General features: G+C 39.4%; 1 protein-coding gene across 1 annotated transcript in view; it reads left to right on the forward strand.

Annotated features, from left to right (window-relative positions):
• The first annotated feature begins 222 nt into the window (after positions 1 to 222).
• LOC117094169 (receptor tyrosine-protein kinase erbB-4) overlaps positions 223 to 15,268 on the forward strand; it is a 925,342-nt gene continuing 910,296 nt past the window's right edge. The window contains exon 1 of the mRNA XM_033229398.1: positions 223 to 1,041. Coding sequence (XP_033085289.1) covers positions 960 to 1,041 — 82 coding nt within the window. The 5' untranslated portion in view covers positions 223 to 959. The remainder of the gene's footprint in view (positions 1,042 to 15,268) is intronic.

Genomic DNA, 15,268 nt, shown 5'->3' on the forward strand with positions numbered 1-15,268 from the left:
AGGCCTCTGCCAGAGAGGGAAGAGGAGTGCTTCAGTGCATGGCTCCGGTGAGCCCTTTAAATCCAGCTTCCCCCGCCCCCACACCAAGCGGCTCCCTCTCTCTGACAGGTGTTTTCCCAACTCCGGAGGCCTAGGATTTTGGGGAGTGGCTGAGCCAATGAGATTTCCCTTTGGGGCGGGGGGCGGGGGGAAGGGCGTGGCTAGTTGGGTCAGAGCATGGGCGGGGTTTGCGCGGCTGAGCAGAGCCTGCCTGGTTGCGTGGAGGGTTGTTTTATTCCCACCGCCCCCCCACCTTTTTTTTTTTTTTTTTTTTTTTTCTGGAGTCTTATTAATTTCTCTGTGGGCTGCAGCTGGAGACCGCGGAGCGCTGGAAATGACGCTCGGAGCTTTAATTACCGCAGCCGCCGGACAAGTGTGAGGAAAGCTGACAGGAAAAAGAAGGACGGGATCCGGGGAGAAGCGAGAAGCTCCCCCCGCCCCGCTCCCCTCCCAATTTGGACTGGAGGTGCAAGGAAACTGAAGAAGGAGCAGAACATAGCCCGGCTGCGGGGAGAGGCCGGAAACCTACCGCCTCTTTGCAATCAACTTTTTTTGGAAACCTTTCGCCCCCCTTCCTTTTTTATTGTTGACCAACCAGTGAGAGAGAGAGAAAGTGAGGAGGCAGCGAGCAAGCGAAGGCTCACGCGGGGAAATAACTGCACAGTCCGGCCCGGAGCGCCACGCGCACACACCGAGCACACTCCAACACACGCACACTCGCCCCCTCTTCGAGCTCCGGCCCTGGACCCGCGGGCGCGGACTCGGTCGCCCGCCCTGGGAGTCACTACACCGCGCGCGCCGCGCCCGCCCCCCTCGCGCCCCCACGCGTGCCCGGCTGGGGGATCTCCTCCGCGTGCCCAAAAGGGGGATATGCCATTTGGACATGTAATTGTCAGCACGGGATCTGAGACTTCCAAAAAATGAAGCCGGCGACAGGACTTTGGGTCTGGGTGAGCCTTCTCGTGGCGGCGGGGACCGTCCAGCCCAGCGATTCTCAGTCAGGTGGGTTCCTTCTGGCGCTCCGGTCGCCGAACCTGCCGCCGCCGGCGGGGCTGCCTTGAGTGGCTCCCCTGCCCTCTTCACCCATCCCGGGAGGCGTGGAGGGACCGCTCGACCGGGACGTCTTCCCTGGGCTCTCGGTCGCCCCTCTTTCCATTTGAAACTTACCCTGTATGTGTGCCTGCGCTTTATTTATCGTGAAGAAATCACTCTGAGCCCCTCTTTTTTCTCTCCTTAACCCCCCGTTTTTCTTTCCCGAGCGTTTTGTGTGGGAGCCTAAGCGGGATCCCTTCTGGTGGCGCCTGTTGTTCGGGACATGGGAGACCCAAATCCCCAGTCAGAGGAGACTCTCCTGTCCCTGTCTGGTCCCTCGAGGGAAGAACCCGCACCGCCGGGGCCGCGGAGGGCCGGGGTCCTGGGGAGGCGCTGATTGGGCCTCTCCCGCGCCGAGCCTGAAGGGCGGTGGAGGGTGGCGCTCAGAGACCCGGGCTTTGCACCTGTGTGTGCTGCTGGCGGCCGCTGCGCCCCCAGTCGCCCGAGCCTTGTGGGGTCAGACGCGACTCGCACACAGCCTGGGCAGCCCGAGTGCAGCTGGCGGGCGCGCCTCGGTCCGGTGTCTGGAGCTCTGGGCCTCTTCCGCCGGCTTCCCGGAGCCCTCGCCCCATTGACTTGAGGGGCGCTTGCTCGCCTGCATGACCTCTTAAAAAAAAAAAAAAAAAAAAAAAAAGGCTTGGCACACTTGAGTCAGAAGCCCGGCCTTCCCGTCGGTTGCCGTGTTTGGCTCCTGGAAGAGTTCTTCCTGTAGTTCAACTTGCTATTGGCCGGAGTCCTTCAAACTTGTCTGTTTACTGCCTGGCCGGGCTGTGGAGCCTGCGGGTCACTGGATCCACCCGAGGCGCAAGCGGCGGCGGTGGGGGTGGCGGGTGCGCGGCCACTGCTTGCTGGAGAGCTCGAGCCCCAGGTACCTGGGCAGGCAAAGGGCTAATTGACCCCGAGAGGCAGCGCGGCGGGGTTGGAGCGCCAAGGCTTGCAGGACTAATGATAGCACCTGCAGTACAAGGAAGCTCAAAGTTTCTGACACTTGAGTTTCCTGGGGATGAAACTGGGACGGGAGAGGTCTGAGGAGGACCGGCGTCTGATGCGGCCAAGGGGTGCCTTTTGGAGAGCCAGGGAGATTTCTGAAACCATTCGGGGATGGTGACTGGAGCGTGGGAAGTAGCTTGAGGTGATAAAGCCCCCGGGAGTGGCGATAGGGAGCGCTTTAGGCCCCCAGAGAGTGTCCTTCTGACCTCACCAAGAAAACAGCAAGCTGTAGTTTTCCCGCTCCGCCCCCGCCGCCGCCGCCGCCTCCTTTGCCTAGTAAACAACAAGTTACAATCATCGAGGCTTTCAAAATGACCTTCGAATGGCACATGTGCGGCGTTTTGTGCTGGCTGTTTGCACCCTCCCAATTACTCCGAAATTCTTCACGCATACCAGGTCCCGCGCTCCAGCCACCTCCGGCATCACACCAACACGGACTTGACATTCCAAGCGGCCTCTTAGATACATCTCTTTTTATCTCCCTCCCCACTTCGAGTCCCTTCATATTTTCCCTCAATGGGTTGATTATACACATTGACCCATTCAAAGGCAGTGGCGACCGACATGCAGGCTTAGCCGAGAGGAATTTCTACAAGGCGACCTACTGGGGGCTGGCTGGTTCAGCCTCTGCCGCTGAGGGACCCCGCTCCGAGTCCGCAGCAATTTGGTATTAACTGTGCGGCTCCGGGTTGAGCTATGCCGAAAAGCCCTTTTCAGAATTTCTGCAAGGAATGTAATCCAAATTAGTTCTGCAGCTGTCCTCTTCCTCGTCTCAGGCGACACCAGCTCGCGCCCTCGCTCGTCTCTTCTCGTTTCGCTGGGCGAATTGTCAGACCCACAAGTGAGCCCATTTAGAGCGCGAGGATTAGCGTGCCATTGTTCCGTGTGTGACTCTGTACTTGAAATTCTGGGGGCACAAAGGCGAGTCTCACTTGTTCAAAACACAAAGTGATCCAGATGAAAGGGCCGTACAAAGAAAAACTCTCGGGTGCATCCCTGGTATAATTGCAACACGCATACTAAGGTGATCCATTGGAAACTGTAAATGCCCCGGGGACTTCTTTTTTCATTCTCCCCCACCCCCACCCTGCCGCACCTGGCAGGGAAAGTTCAGCTGGTTTTAATGCAGTGCTATTATAAAAACAAGTTACTGTCTGGGGTATGAGTGAGGCTGTGTGTGTTTGTGCCTATGTATGTGTGTGGCTGTGTGTTCCCAACTAAATACATATTGCGCGTCTCCCCTCTCGCGGTTAGCAGTCAGTAGCAGTTTGGAGGAGTTTGTTTTGGTCCAAATGAGAAATTAAGTGCGGATAAGTAAACTAAGCTGCCAGAGGGCGACAAGATGTTGAGTGAATTGCTTTTAGATGAAACAAATTAAGGAAACGAGGGAAGACAATCTGCTTCTCGCATTATTAGACACGCTTGGAGTTCAGGGGAAAGTGGCATATTTTTGAAATGCTAATTTCTTAAGCAGAAGGAATGCACCTTATTTACTGCTCTATGTGAACAGAATAAAAATATAGGGCGGGGGATGCTGTTGTATAGATCTTTAAGATATTTTTTAAAATAATTGTAACAGAAGAGGACCGTTTTTTTCTTTTGCTTGGAAAAAATTCAGCTTTAGAGAAGGTGATTTTTTAGAAATTCTAAAGGACGTTGTCTCATTTTCAATTATGCATGTTTAGATATATTATATCTAGATATATTATAACCAAAGTCCCTTTATATGGCAATTATAAAGCCTTTGCTAACCAAAGGAATAATTCTAAAATTTATGTCTTCCTTGTATAATGGAAAATTATCAATATTGCCTTTGTATTGAAGAAAATATATAGTAGTATTGAGGTAGTACTCTTATATACCTTAGTAGATAAATGAACAAGTTCAGTTCTCATTTCTTTTTTGCAGGTAACTCAGTCTTGCTTTTCATTCTATAAAAGTACATATAGCTTTCTTACATGTTTAAGATACATCATTATATCTCCAAAATCGTGGGGTTATTTTTCATTTGAGAAGAAAAATGTTAATAAAAGTTAAGTCATGAAAATGGTGTTAAATATATTTTTAAAAAAGCATCAATTCTCTTTCTTGCAAGTGTTTACTGTAAGCACATCTGTGGGCACGCAGTTTTCTTTTTAATTTGAAATTCTCATATATATGGGGGCTTTTTAGAAGGTGTTATTTTTTTCTTGACAATGTGTCTAAATACATAAATATCTATTAGAATAATTGCAAATTGCTTGGAAATACTATAAATGTTCTGTTGTGATGAAATGACTCCGGTTATATCAGTATTCCTTTTTTTTTTTTTTTTTTTTTTGCTGTTAAACTCAACTGCTTTTATTTATTTTAATCATGTATGCATAGAAAGTGAAATTTTGTTGAAAATCAAGGCACTTACTGCTTTATATATATTTTTTCATTTAGTCACTGGAAATGTGTCTTAATTAAGAAATTACATTAGAATATTTATCAGAGCATGAACTTTGTGAAAGATTTATGCATTTTTTATTCTAACCTGAGCACAGTATGTTTGCATTGGCTGATTTTTAGAGTTTGCGTTTATTTGATGGAAAATCATATTTCCTCCTCAAAGTGGATTCAAATATTTAGTATTCATGAGCTTTCATCCCTTTGGTTTTTAAATAGAAGTACTATTTATCATCTGTCTTATGCATTCACCCTTTCTGTTACTATAGATTCTCTCTTTACATCTAAGTATTTATTGAGTTTACATGTGTTAATATATATTTTCCCTTCCACCACTGAGTATATTGTTTGTGTGTGTGTCTTTCCCAGCAACCTGCCACTCAGCCACTGCAGGAGTCCTCTGAGCCAGTTTTCATTCTTTCTGATAAATCTGATATGGCTGGTTGGCCAGACAATCACAAGCCATTCCATTGCTCAGATTTATTCCTGAAAGAAAATAAAAAGGCATCGATCCAAGATCACTGGCACATCTTAAAAGCCTTGACTCCAAGGCCAAACCTTTCCACAGAGAAGTCCCTCTTACCCTTTTTCTTTCTTTCTTTTCCACTCTTGACCAAGGAAGGAAGGTGGACCACTGCCATTTAAAAAATGCTAGTGAGGCAATGAATTGGGCTATTTCTGAGTACTCTCTGAAGCTTGATTAGAGCCACCTTGAGATTAATAGCTATGCACAGTGCATATTTTAGACAATAAATTGAATTAGGATGGCTTAAACATTGCAATGCTTTAAAGTGGTATTATTTTTGTATTATATCAAGCAGGTTATTAGGAAAAGTTAACATGTTCTTAAAAATAGCCAGAAGTTTTGGCTTTATATTATAGTGTTCTGCTGCTGTTGGATATCCATGTATAGTTTGTAAATGCCTAAAACATAAATGAAATAAATGATCAAAACAGATTTTCTGATACCTGCACACTTGTTGGTACTTGCTCTGTTTAATTTTACCAGTTTTGAGAGACGCTGCTTTGTAGAGATGCTAATATTTATACTGAAATTAGTTTTTACAGGTTCAAGCCTACAGCTGTTCTACAGAAATTAATTACCAAGCAGATTCCACTGTTATCTTTTACAGTGATCTACTGAGTATCCTGTGCAGGGTAAAATTTAATCATATTAACAACTTTTCTCCAGGTTATATCATTTTAGAGATGCTCTATTATGTTACATTTCACCATATGGAACCAAATTACACGTTTTATCTAATACTCATTTTCTGAAGTATTATAAATATTGGCAGTCAGAGTTAAAACCCTACTTTTTATGATTTCTAATATAGCTATTGACTGGAGTTTCCAGTTTATAATGAAAAATAATCCCTTTTTATGAAAAAAATTATTGGTCAATGTTTCCTGAAACTGTATGTCTTCAACATAATTTGAGGGAGACTTTAATTACCTGTTTTGTGGTTAAATGGGACACGGGGCATAGTCACATGGTTTAAATCAGGATTTCTACCTTCCAGGGACAGTTCCTTGAGTTTCTTAATACCTTCAGCAACTCACTGCATCTCTTTGTGACTTGGCTTCTCTGCCTGAGAGAGAAATGCATGTAATGTACTATTTCTGCACTGTACAGTTTTGTGAAAATGACTTTAAAGTCTTTAATATTGAGATACATTCCAGTAAATTGTTTTTATAGATGTAATTTAAATTGCACATGTAATGTAAAATGTGTATACCTATATTAAGAAACATAATGTAAACTTTCTAGCAAACTGTCTCTGTCAAAAGAGTACCTGTCTAATGAAATAAAGAGGTTATTAACTCAAAGGCATTTGTATTTGAGGGCAATTTCCCCAAAATATTATTTTCAGAATTGTTCTATGGTCTCTTTTTTCTGAGTTGTTGGTGATTCTGAAATATTTGTTAAATAAATTGCCCTATTTTCTAATTCTGTAATCAAGCTTTAAGGCCACTTCCTTGTTTTCACATTTGATACTTAATCTAGTGCTTTATATTTGTACAGACTTTTCAAGAGAGGAAAGCTGTCCCCTTTTACAATATGGAGTTGAAATATGTGGATGTTTTGGTAACAAATTCTAAAGAGGCTATATAGCATGTAATAATTGTTTTAGAGTTATTTCCATTTTGAATTGTTCTGCAGGCCTGTCACTTTGCACAACTCCAGGGGGCAGCAGCCACATAGACTTTAATAGGAATAGTGCATGCCTTAGCTGTGGGTAGTACAGCAATAGCCCTGCTATTGTGTGTTGCTAGTGAATAAAGCACTAAAATAAAAGTTAGAAGGTTTGGGTTCTGCTCATACAATCATTTGTTATGTGATCTTGGATTCGAATACTTGCTTCTATCTTAGTCTCCTTACCTTTATTAGTGCAGCTAAAAGTCATGCCTAAGCTATTAATATTTTGAATGTTTTTAATAATTCAATTAATTAGAAATGGAAAGTTTAGAATTTTTAGAAAAAAAATCATTGGTTTTTGATTATTTTTGTAAGTGGATTTCTTTTTGTTGTTGTTGTTCCAAGTCAAGTCATAGGCATAGCCCTTGTTTCTAAAACAGGTGAAAGGGTAAAATAAAAAGAGAGCTGCATAGTTAAGCTGCAGGGACAAGCCAGCTTTGAGTCCCCTGCCATTGACATTCCCTCACTTTCCTTCCACTGTTTCCTCTACTCTCCTGCACTGGTGTCATAGAAGTCCACTAGAAACCACTGATGTAATCCAGTCATCTTATTTTTTAGGTAAGGAAACTGACAGCACAAGGAAGTTAGATAATATAAGCTAGTGGCAGCTCCTAACACCAATATCATTTTCTGTAGCATATATCAAAGTATTTGAAAAACCACTGACACATAAAAAAATAAGGAAACAAAAGGTTATGTTGCATTAAAGATAATTGAGAAACTGAAATGAAGACAAATGGATTGGATCCACACTCCTAATTATCATATTGTGTAGTTCTTTCTAAAAGAAAGACAGTGGGATCCTCATGATCATCTTTAATTTATATTTGGAGAGTAATCATTGATTGCATTGATAAGTTATGGCACATGAGGAGTAAATAAATAAAGCCACTTTTTAAAGACATAGTTCTATAAGAGGATTTATTTACCTGGTTAGGTCTGATGGAGACATAGAATCGTGAATTCCCTAAAAGTCACACAGGAGCCCACAGTACTATCTGTGTATGATAGCACTTTTAGGAGTTTCTTTTTTTTTTTTTTTTTTTTTTAACCTGGGCTTTATGAAGATGTCCAATAAGCAGAAAATGGTTATTTTTTCCATTTTAAAAATAAATACTATGAATGCTGAAATAAGATGGATTGTAAAGGATCAACAGTGGGTTCCTCACCACCAATTACTTGGTGGAGACCTTTAACCAGGAAATCCGTGGGAATATGTCAGATTCATCTAGGCCCGTCCTTGGACCTAAGGTTATCATTTTTACTGTCTTGGTTGGACCATGCTCTTTCATAATGGCCCTAAGACAGTTCTATTCTTTGAGCAAGTGCATAAGCAAAGCTTTAAGTACTGACTATAAATTTATTTCTATAGCACCTTTGCCTCCCTCTAGTTGGGTTCTGTAAGATGCTACCTCTGGGCCTTGTGACTGCACTATTTTTGACCTAACCTTAATGCTGTCCGGTTGTAGCTGAGTTCCCTCCTGTGCCTCAGCCTTCTTGGGCATGATAAGCATTCTTATGGGCCCGGGTGACAGAAGGGAGGTTCGAAACTTGTTTTGGCAGGAAGAGTCACTTCCTGTTAGAAACCGGAGATGAAAGTGGACCCCCGTAAAAGATTAACATGAACACCAAGAAACTTCCTGTGCAATATCATTAAACCTCTCCTATGAGAAGTAACTCAGGATCATTACTATTAATCACATTATTTCCAATATTGTAGGGGTTACTGAAGCGTACTAAACACCAATAGGAATATGCAAGATCCAGTTTGAGTCCTGAGAGTTAAACTAAAAGGACTCAAGACCAAATGAAGATTTATAATATATTTCATTTGGAACATAGTTTAAATGTGTTAGAAGAAAGTGAATGGTGCAATAAACACTCTTGTTTTCCAAAATGATTAGACTTGTAAACAATCGGTTTCACCTGCTAAATCTTTACTGCTCTGCTGACCTTTACTTACCCTGGTCCCATGTGCTTCTAGTATAGGTGGATATCCACGTGTTAATCTTTCGAATACAAGTGGGGATCGTAAACCTGCTTTCAAAAAATGCATGTGCTTGTTTTCTCTCCTCTGCTGGGGTTATCTCATGGCTAGTTAGGACTGAAAAAAAATTGACGACAGATTCTCCAGGCTCTGTGACTATATCAAGTATAGCTGTGACTTGAGCAATAAGTGGCACAGTCTTCTATTTCAGGATGGGTCCCCATTACTATCAAGGGGATGCCTAATAGAGATCATGGGTGGCAGTGACTATTTTGCTGTAGGCAAACTCTTACTGAAATCTTTGTCATTATTTCCTGTGCTTCTCTGTGGGCATAAAGAATGTGAGAATATGAGTTTCTATAGGGACCTATGAAAACCAAATAAAAATACAACAGAATAACATTTATTTTATACACATACTTTCATTTTCAGGAATTCCTTTTGTCTGGTAATTTTGTCTAGAACAGAGCACTTAAATAAGTTTGTTTTAAAGGAAAGTTGACTGCATAGGTATGTTAAAATCTACTCCCCAAGATTTTTGTAAGCATCATCTGGTCCTTAGAAATCTCAGGCAGGGTTATTGCAAGATCCTCTTTATGAGTCGTCTTCTTTCATGCCCTTGTACCTCTAAAATCTCCTTCTTGTCACTGTCAGATTACCATTTCTAATATTATCTTAGTTTTTATTCTGAAACTTTTCATGGATCCCTTTTGTAATTTCAAAGCCTCCTAAAACTGTCTTCTATTTCCTTTTAAATCCATCATAGAGTCTGTTAACACGTATTCTGTCTAAAAATCAGACTAACCTAGTCAGTATCTCATGACTCTGCCTTGCTTATTGTCCTTACTTTTGCTGATTCCTTTTCCTGGAATTTGTGACTTACTTGGTGCTTCTACCTGGCCAAACTTTTGAATCTTTTAAGTTTTACTTTAAATTATACCTCTTTGTTACATCTTTCTTCACTGACTACCCTAGTCAGTAGTCCTTCTCGATATCACTTATCTGGCATTTAATCAAACCAAGCAATAGTTGTGACTTTTTAAGTACCAAAGTTTTTATCCTCTGCAGAGACTAATGTGATGCCACATACATATAAACTCTTTAAAAATATTTTTTTACCTGAATGAATAGCATACATTTGCAGGAACAATTTAAGCTCATTCATGGATGCTTATTATTTGTAATTAAACCATATAGTGCACAAAGTAAGTCGTTCTAATAACAATTATAAAATTATTAGTAATAGATATTGGACATGTTTACCCTACAAATTTCTTTAGTTGCTTTCTTGAGCTTCCTAGGGTTTTTCTTCAAGTAGAGTGTTTCTAAGATGCTATCATTCATCCCTATGCCCATTTTTAGAGTCTACCTGTACTGTGGTACAATTTCTGTTGGTTTTATTTTTGGCAAGTTAAATATATGTGGGATGTGGATACCATTTTTAAACATGTAAATATTTTATAATTCAGTATTTTAATATTAATGGCTATTTTGCTATTTCTTACTTATCTGCCATTAAAACATTTAATCAATTTAAGCAATAAGAATGTCCTGATCCACCAGTGTGTTTCAGGACCATGTTAGGAACTGAAGAGGAAATATAAGAAGCTCAAGATGCCAGCCTTTTCTTTTAAAGAAGAATAGATGAGGCCAATAAAACACAATATAAAAATATGTTATTAAGTGATTTTGCAGACTCTTGGGAGGAATATTTGCCTTCAGGGAAATGTTAATAAGTATTTCATGAAAAAGAGTTCCAGATAGAATCTGGCATTTTCTATTCCTAGATATATGTGATAATACAACTTTGTTATAACTAAAATTTCCCGATATCTTAAAATAGACAACTAGACATGCTTACCATTTTAAAAGGAGCCTATAAAGGAAGCACTTGCAGTATAACTGAACTGAGAGGTGATGGGGATTCTCTTAGTTGCTCTTTTAGATGATTTCACTCTACGTTCTGAAAATGGTTGAAATGATTATATTATTTATAGAGTCAGAGTCTACCAGGGAAAATGCACTTGTAGACATTTCTTCTCAGGTTACCAGATTCTAAGGAACTGTCAACATTTCTAGGCCACTAGGGTGCACTAATTGTACCTTAATTTTATATTTGCCTAAAAGAGTTAATGTAACTTTTAAAATTACCTAACAGTCTGCCGAGTAATCTATTAATGAAAAAATTGGGAATGGAGATATTAGAAACTTTGTCTGAAATTCTTTTAGAACTTTCCTGACCTTTTTCACTTTAAGAATCCATGAGAAGAAAGTTTGAGACAGGGATTATTGCTCCTATTTTGTAGATGAGGGACTAGAGATATAAAGTAGTATGTACGGGTGAAGCCTAACTGGTGCACTAGTCTGGTCCAGTTACGTGCCTGCCCTGTCCTGAGAGCCAGCTGGCTCTGCCTTCTGCTTCTGAGACTCTTGCATGCCTTTCTCACGGCAACAGAGGCTAGTTATGCTTCTCAAAGGCATGGTTTCTCCACTCTACCTGCCCACTGTGCAAGAAAGGGATGCTTAGCATACCAGATCTTTCTGCCTTCAGGTCAGCAGCTCTTTTTGCTTTCCCTGTAGCCACATGAAGAAATTTGTCTAATAAATCTGTCAGTTAAGGAGTTCTACTTTAGGTTACTCTGTAGTTTCTCCTCCATTGTATTCTCCAGATTTCTTTCTTTGTCATTTAAGCCTTATCTTGAGAAAACTTCGAATCAGGGGCATCTGCAAGATTTGGGGATCTGCATTTATACAATTTGGGGAACCTCTTTAAAAACAATATTGAAATAGAAATACAAATTAAGTATAGGGTCTTGTGAAGCACCAGTACAATAGATGGGTTCTGAAGCTGAAGCTGTTTTAGAAACTTTGTGGTAAATCTGCCTATTGTTGAAAATTATACATTTTAGTAATATTGCTCTTCCATTAACTGTGAATTCTGAGTGTCATAATACAATTTTTTGAATTTTTTTCTAGTGCACATAGTGTCCGTTATTAGGAAGAATGCATTGCTTTGAGAAAAAAATTATTAGGTTGGTGCAAAAGTAGTGGCAAAAATCACAATTACTTTTGCACCAACTTAATATTATGTAGTGTAAAACCACGATCTGGGTATATCTTTGGATGAAATAATGTACTATATAAAGATAAGTTTTAGAATATTTTCTCTTTAAATATGAGTGTGCCTAATCCAGGTATAGATCTATTTTCTTGACATCATGTTTTTAAGATGGTTTATTTTTAGTACTGTCTTTTACACAGTACTGTAGTTTATAATGGTTGGATGTAATTTAAAGGAACCCTGCCAGTATGGATATACAAGAGCTATATTATTAAGGTCCTACCCCTTGAAATATAGCTTACTGGACTCACTGGATTTTTAATCATTTGTTATTTAGCGTGGATAAAAGTCAACCTTTGACTTTTACCCTCAGGCTAAGTTAAATGTGACCATTTGTTAAAATAAGAAAATGGCTCTCTTCCTAATTTTTAGTTCCCATACAGTTTACAAATACATATTTACTCTGGTAATACAGCTTTGCAACTAGCAAAGCAGTTGCGCTAACACTGATAAATATAGGTGAGGAAACAATTAACATCCACTAATGTTTCGCTACCTAAACTATTTTAATGTCATTTTAAAATTTTTAACTAGAATAGATATTATTACTAGCCGTGAATGAAACAATGCATTTCAGTTAAAATCAATAGAGAGTGTAGATCTTTGGTAATATTTTTAACTAATGTGTTAACACATTTAAGAAACAATAAGAGGCCGAGACGGGCGGATCATGAGGTCAGGAGATCGAGACCCTCCTGGCTAATACAGTGAAACCCCGTCTCTACTAAAAATACAAAAACTAGCCGGGCGAGGTGGCGGGCGCCTGTAGTCCCAGCTACTCGGGAGGCTGAGGCAGGAGAATGGCGTAAACCCGGGAGGCGGAGCTTGCAGTGAGCTGAGATCCGGCCACTGCACTCCAGCCTGGGCGACAGAGCGAGACTCCGCCTCAAAAAAAAAAAAAAAAAAAAAAAAACAATAAAAAGATTGGTATTCCAAGTCACAGTTTTAAAAAATATCAACTGAACAGTTAATAATATTTCCCAGTTGTTAACTTCAAATTTAGCAGCCCATTGTCCCTGGTGATATATTGAAACCTTTAAAAATGTACTTGGAATAAATGGAAATGGAAGTGATTGGTATTCAGATATAATTCTTTAGTGGCCCTTTTCTTTCTTCTAAATACAGGATGAAAATTGAAAGTATAAAAAGCTTCAAGATAAATTGAAATAGACAAAACATTTTATGCAACTGTTGGCGAAAGGGGTATTCATTGTTTTTTTTTTTTTTCTGTTCTTACTGTATTGCTTGTAGCCAGAATTAGCACACCATGAGCCAGAGAAAAAGATAAGACAAATAGAATGGCATGCAGCTAATTTTGTTTGGCAAATTTAGATCTGATACATGCTATTTCACTCCTACAAACCGACTCAGTCACTCTTTGAGAGGTACAGATGAAGTTTGTCTCCCACAGTTTAACAGCTTTCACTCAATATTTATAGGCTACATAAAAATAAATTTCTGTAAGTAACATATTTCTCACTGGCAGGATGAGCTCTGTGAAGGCAGATTTATTAATGAGGAAAAAAAGGAGAACCAAAAACATTTCAATTGTTCCAGATCTGCAGAAAATAAAATGCCTATATGTCAAAATATCAAAAATAGTTTTGTTTCAAGGACATATATAGTGGACTTTTGGTATTCAAGATTTTTTACTACTTGTGAGTCAGTCAGAAATCCCATTATTTTATGATAATTTTGTGATTTGAATCTGGTAGAATTTCATATTCTGAAAGTAGTCATTCACCTGCCAGATGAGCCAACAGAATAGAATCCACTGTAATAATCAGGAAGTTGCTTAAAGCAAAACTCAAAACCTTGGTCTTTGTGAAAAAGTGTTATCATCTAACAGAGTAAACTTTAGTGAAATTTCTTAATGAGGTTAAACTTGTGTGAGAAAATGTTCACCAGATGTGTAATATTTGTGGAAGTGTGGTTCTAGAGAAAACCTGGAATTTGTACAATAATATCTATATTAGGAAATGTCAAGATGCATTCCTAACAGCCTTTTGTAGCACAGTGAATTGTAGAGTATTCAGTTGTAATGTTATTTATATATCTGTTAAGGATTTGTCATGACTTCAGACTATATTCTCCATAATCAAGTTCACTGTAGAGAATAATTCTCATTCATGAATTGTTCATCTCATCATATTTCCAGTGGTTATTTCAAGGTTAATTTTTTTCAGATAGCTTGTCTGTTGATTAAAGTTTTCAGTAATTGTACATGTGCTGATAGCACATGGATGCTTTAAACTTGAAGACATCTTTGATTTTATAACCAGTCAAGGTCAAATGTTTTCCAATGCTTTTGTACTCAAATATATAGAAAAAATAACTTTACTGTTTATTTTTTCTTTCTGCTAGGAATATGGAGCCTCTTTTTGACATTTTCAGATTTCCATAAACCTTGTGTAGGGTATGATGAACAAAGTATATCCCATACGAGGATTAATATTCAAGTAGTGTATTTCTTACAATTTTACTGATTGTTAAAACATTGAAATGCTGTTTTACATAATTGAGTTTCCCTGGTACCTTCCCTGGAACCCCTTTCTCTGACTTAACCCAATCAAACAAGCAAAGAGTTAATACATGACACAATAATGGATCTTCAGATATCTTCTCTGGCATATGCTATGTTCCATTCTAATGTGCTTTGATATTACAGTCACTAAATACTGTAAATATTACTGTTGCATATAACAATTTTTCCATAAGTATTTTAAAATAATAGAAATATGAACAGTGTCAGAGTAACTTTGCCACAATTAAGTATTAGCCAGTTTGAGAAATGCATTTTTCTGAGATAAGTGTATCACAGCATAGACACTTGTTTTATGTGAGTTGAAGTGAAAAAAATGAGTTAAACACGATAGACAGGATGCCACTGCCCACATATTGAATTAGCCTAGTAGAAAATCACATGAGTGAGGCCTAGGAGAAAATCACTCATGTAATTTAGTATGTGGTCAGGGGCATTCTGTCCACATTTAAGGCAAATGCTATACATTTTCCCAAGAGTGAGTATGAGTGCTGATGGGTTTGTGTCTATAAACTGGGCTGCAAGTACTCACAATAGTATGAATATGTGATGACCATCATCTATGTGGTAATAACCATATCGCATGCTCATATGATTAGTCAGAATGAATGGTTATCTGGCTAGGTATTAGCTGCTGCAGGTGTGTGTATTAGATATGGGACTAACCCTGGAGGTCACTACATCTACTCTTTTCATTTGTGGTAGATAAGGAGAGGAAAAAATTAAAATTAAAACTTTTATTTTTACAAAGTTAAAATACAATATTGTAGAAATTGTGAATGTCAGCTTTATTATTATCATTTTGGTAACTTAGATTTTGACATGTGTTTTTTTTTTTAATTTCATGTTACAACAGCATAATAGCAT

This window comes from Trachypithecus francoisi, unplaced genomic scaffold, assembly GCF_009764315.1.
Source record: "Trachypithecus francoisi isolate TF-2019V2 unplaced genomic scaffold, Tfra_2.0 Lachesis_group13, whole genome shotgun sequence".
In the NCBI taxonomy this organism is placed as follows: Eukaryota; Metazoa; Chordata; class Mammalia; order Primates; family Cercopithecidae; genus Trachypithecus; species Trachypithecus francoisi.